This window comes from Lactuca serriola, chromosome 8 (genome assembly GCF_051521515.1).
Source record: "Lactuca serriola cultivar US96UC23 chromosome 8, Lser_US96UC23_V15, whole genome shotgun sequence".
NCBI lineage: Eukaryota > Viridiplantae > Streptophyta > Magnoliopsida > Asterales > Asteraceae > Lactuca > Lactuca serriola.
Window position 1 is genome coordinate 150856044 of NC_136415.1, and position 5024 is coordinate 150861067.

A 5024-nucleotide genomic window follows, 5' to 3' on the forward strand; every position below is an offset into this window, starting at 1 on the left:
TCGCTCTGTCATCACCCCTAACTAAATCGCAATAGACTATTCAAATATCTCAACCATTATACATACATAGACTCCACTTTAGATTCTACTAGTACAGACACATTTTTTTAACTAACACGAAAACGAACCGATTAAAAAATGATAAACACGACACGACACGACGAAGATGAGATAAAATAACAAGTAACTTATTTAATTAGTTCTTAATCATAACACGAAAAACACGACAGAAAAAATGTTAAATGGTATCAATTTCATGTCGGATTTTGAACACAAACACGACACGACACGACTTCGTGTTTTTTACACTTGACACGAACACGACACGAACACGAACTTGAATTTCAGTTTCGTTCCAATTTCATTTCGTGTTGTGTATTTTCTCGTGTCGTGTCATCAATTGTCGCCCCTAATTTATATTTTCTACTCTACCAGTTTCAGACACATTTACTTTTGTTCTCTATCGTAACATACATGGACATATATTGTAATAAATAGTATAATGAGATAACTCACATTGATAGTTTCCTAGAAGATTAACAGCTTTTTGGGCGATCCCACTAGTGGGCAACACACCTAACGAGTATTAACTTATAATATTATTACTTATTAATCCTTATAACAGTCTGGTAATAAAAGTTAGATCTTTCACTAATCCCAATAAATCCCGATAGTTCTATCAAATAAGCATCAGTCAGCAGGAATGAAAGTTAGATTTTTCCTAATGTACAACAATTTATGTTTTATAGAGTTGTAATATACAATACTTTAATGCATAAATTGTTATGTATTAAAAAAAATATTATGTACAAATCAATTCTCTTTTGAAATGTTTGACGCCGGAAATATACTTTAGAGTAACATCCATCTTTTTTAAAGAATAAATATATAAATAAAAACATATAGATATATAGGCATATAGCCAAGGTTGTAAAAAACGTTCGGCGTTAGTTAGTCGGTGGACTGGGGTCAATGGATTAATCGGTTAGGCGGAGATTAATTGGGAACCATTAATTGTTAATTTGTTGAATTTAAAAAATTAAATATGACTAATATCATATGAAAGTTTGTAAATACCACTAATATGATAACAAAATAGGTTAATATGATTAATACAACACTAATCACGCCTTAAATAGTTTCCATTGAAATAAAACTTCTTCAAAATGTTAAAATTTCATCGTTTTATAATGTTTCACTCATTATATATGCAGGGATTAATCGCTAGACACCCTGTAATCGATCGAGTAGCGCCTAGGGATTAATCAGAAATTAATTGGGACCTAGTCGGGATTTTTACAACAATTTATATAATATAGCCAATAGACAAATTCCAGCCTTAGTTGTCTAGTTGATAATTGGTGACTACAAAGGAATCTTCTTGGATCAAGAAACCTGACCACATAAATCTTTTAAAGTTTCACTTTAGTCACACACAACACCCTGACTACACTTTTTTCTTTGAACGACTCTGACTGCACCTTATCGCTTTGATTCCAGCTTTAGTCATGCATTGTACATTCTCCTCCCAAACAAAATAGTATTCATTTCCTAATACCATTTCTATTATTTTCTTACAAAGCAACCATAACATTTTATAAAATAATTTAACATCACAAAAACAATTTTTATTTAACCAATTTTTTAAAAAATAAAAAATTAAAAACTCATGAATATTCAAATTGATTATTGAGAGAGATGAGTGGTCACCAACCATCAAATCCATCACTTATGTAAAGACAAACTGATAAAAGAAAATCCAGTGAAAGAGGATAAATAAATAAATAAATAAATAAATACAAACTTTGCAAATGGGACCATATTAGAATATTGGATGTGGGGAAGAGGCAGCTGTGCTTGTTGCTAATTCGGAAGCAGTTTTGACCCTAAAATATGCATTCAATTTGATAGTATATTAAAAGAGATGTAATACAAAAAAAAAAGATTACATTTACTAGTTTTTTTGACTTGACGAGGGCAAAATCGTAATTTTCTTTTTAACAAATGCTTGAGTTCTGCTTTGAGGTTCATCATCTTCATCACTACTCTCATCATCTTTATTTGCGGGTTGAGATTCCTCAGCCATTTTTGCAAATTTCCGCTTTTGTGCGTCTAATTGAGCATGTAATTTTCTTTCAACCGGATCATTTGACAATCCAACTTTCTGTTGACGGGGAACCACCGCACCAATTCCAAGCCTATAAAAAAATTAATTAATTAATTAATTAAAAAATACATATTACTTTTTGCTGCAAAATCACACTTTTGATTTTCGAATGGTCCCCACAACAAACAATAAAACATCAAGATGAAAAATCTTGTAGTTCACAATGTATGAATTTTTTTTTAAACAAAAAATCTTTTAAAAAGTACATCAAGTGTTTTTTTTGTTTTGGCCTTTGGGAACCCTTCAAAGAGTATTTTCACAGAGAAAAATGATTTCACGGTGGTCCCGTTTTATGTGGTCATTTTTGTAAAAAGTCAAAATGATAAAAATTTTGTTAAAAACCATCCCCCATTTTGCTCACTTTTGTTATCATCTAAACAAAATATTTTTTCAAAAAAAAACTTATTCTTCAAGCAAACCCTCAGCTGACTCACATAGACCTATCGCAGGAGACTTGTGGGAGATGTAAATCAGGTACACAATGGAACTGTAGACCAACCAACTGTACTATGTACTATGGCCTGGGGCTAGTTTACAATATCGGGTTGAAATAAAAACACCAATCAACTATTTTTTATTTTTAAATTCACATATTTAAACATAAATATATTTTTAAGAAAAGACATGTGCATTAAAGGGAATTAAAAATTTCAACTCAATACTAACCCAGGAGGTCGAGCCTCTAAGACAACTCGAGTTGATTTTTCGTCTGTAGTTCTAGTCATGTTACTAACCCATTTTTCGGCCTACACAAGAAAACAAATATTAACATAAAAAAAAATAGCTGAAATGCAAAAAAATGGCAATGTACTTGTATTTGTTGTTTACTATAAAATTTCACTTTTATTTCTTCCTATTATAAAATTGTGCTTTGAAAACTACTTGAATAGTTCTTTAATGTGGCTAAATTTGGTAACTTTAAGCACTTCAGCTTCTTAAACTACTTGAAGACACCTAAAACATATATATATATATATATATATATATATATATATATATATATATATATATATTCATTTTATAAGTGAACTTTTTAATAAGTTTATAGTTTTCCTACCATAATGCAAAGAGAGCTTACAACATTTACAGCTTGCGTATACAGATCATGACAGAATATTAAATTAGTATATAAGATGGGAAAATTAAGAGTGTACCAACTTAAATGCTGAATTCAACTTCACTAACTCAGGGTGGGAATTTTTCTTGGACAACTCCTCTGTGCTCATTGCAACTATTCAGCATAAGCAATAAAAAGACCAAAATCAAACACTTGTAGTTGACAAAAGAAGCTTATTATCATTTACTCAAAGGACAAAATTTTAGAAAGGGCAACATACTATCACAAACCCAGCAGTCAAAATTATCTTTAAAATTAAGAAAGAATTAGCATAAATAGGACTAATGACTTGATTCAGATTTCAAATGTGTGAAAACTCCACAGGTAGTAGTGTGTTTAGTTGATCTCTAGATATCTATTTTCTTTGTTGTGTTTGTTTCGGACTTCACTTCATTGCTTTCTTCAAGGTAGAGTTGGTAGTTCTCATTATACATTATTGTTTATTGCTAGGAGACATACAAAGTGTTCTTATTCCACTTTTTGTGGCCATAACTAATTGCAAACTACTCTCTTTGTTCATGAACGTTACAAAGTTTATTCTTCTAAACTAATACAGTTTTGATTAGATTTGATTTCAAATCGTTTTATTACTTTCCCGTGTGAGTGAAATGATTCCGATAACAAAAACGCAAGTTCATGATTTCGATAAGATGAATGAATCTTAGGCACATAGCAATCCTTTACTAACAGATTTCTTCCAATTAATTGCAGCAGCATCATTCACAGGAAGCAAAGTTGAACAGATAAAAAGTGTACGAACACGATGACACTTCTCGTTATAAATTCCTAAAACCGAAACTCATAAACCCTAAATTATCAATTGAAAGGGTGTCTACCAGTGCAACAGCGCAGAACGAAAATTTGATGCTTTCATGTACTCAGATTAAAGTTTTAGAATTGTATGATATGCATACCTTTGGATGCCGGAATAAGGAATGAACTGGAACTCTGGAAGACTGAAGGACTGGATGAGAGGTGTCACCTGACGCCGTTTCTTTCCACCCTGCTACACTTGGCCGGCGACTGGCGAATATGAATCTGGGTTTCGTAGAATGTGGGCCAGTGGGCGGGAAATACTAATTGAAAAGCCCATACAAACACAATTTTTGGCCCGATAACTTCTTTTGTTTGTCATATATAAGCTGTATTCATCCGTAGGCTAGGGTGGGTTTCAATAAATAAACTATCAATAAATATAAGCTCAAACACTATGCCAACTCTCAATTAATAATAAGCCTTTAATACCGAAATATTTTATTTATTTGTTCTTTTGGTGATTTCAAGTGTGTGACTGCATTGATTCATATAAAAACAATAATATTGTTATTTCTTTAATTTTTGCAAATTAATTCCAAAAATTATTTCGTATTAAGATTTAAGACATCCCTTGTAGTTTTCTATTTTCTAAACATTGTTTTTAAACTAATGTTTGAAAACAGAGGATGTTCCTTTGCATTATTTTTATAAAAACTATATTTTAAAGCGTAAACATGTTTTCGAATTGGGCGTAGTTGGTGGGATGTCACAACTTGTAGGAATGTAATTTTTTTTAATGTATCTTCTATGTCTAAGATTGAACATAGTAATTTCTAGTTAGTTGTTAAATTTGAACTTCCATGTTAGCCGAGTGGGCTAGCCCCAACTTGTAATATCAAAACATTAGCTTAAGTAAATTGGGTTTACAAGAATCTCCTAGTTAACCGAGTTTTAGTTTACTATATTAGGTAGTATATGCATTCT

At 31.2% G+C, this 5024-nt stretch overlaps 1 protein-coding gene across 1 annotated transcript; it reads right to left on the reverse strand.

The window, feature by feature from the left end:
* Nucleotides 1-1804: 1804 nt before the first annotated feature.
* Nucleotides 1805-4352, reverse strand: LOC145071324 (pre-mRNA-splicing factor CWC22-like protein (DUF3245)). The gene is made up of 4 exons (XM_079018223.1): nt 4199-4352; nt 3322-3398; nt 2834-2913; nt 1805-2198 (listed from the first exon to the last, which is right to left on the reverse strand). Exons 2-4 carry the CDS (start codon nt 3391-3393, stop codon nt 1955-1957), a joined length of 396 nt encoding a protein of 131 aa, XP_078874349.1. The 5' UTR covers nt 3394-3398; nt 4199-4352; the 3' UTR covers nt 1805-1954.
* Between the last annotated feature and the right edge of the window lie 672 nt (nt 4353-5024).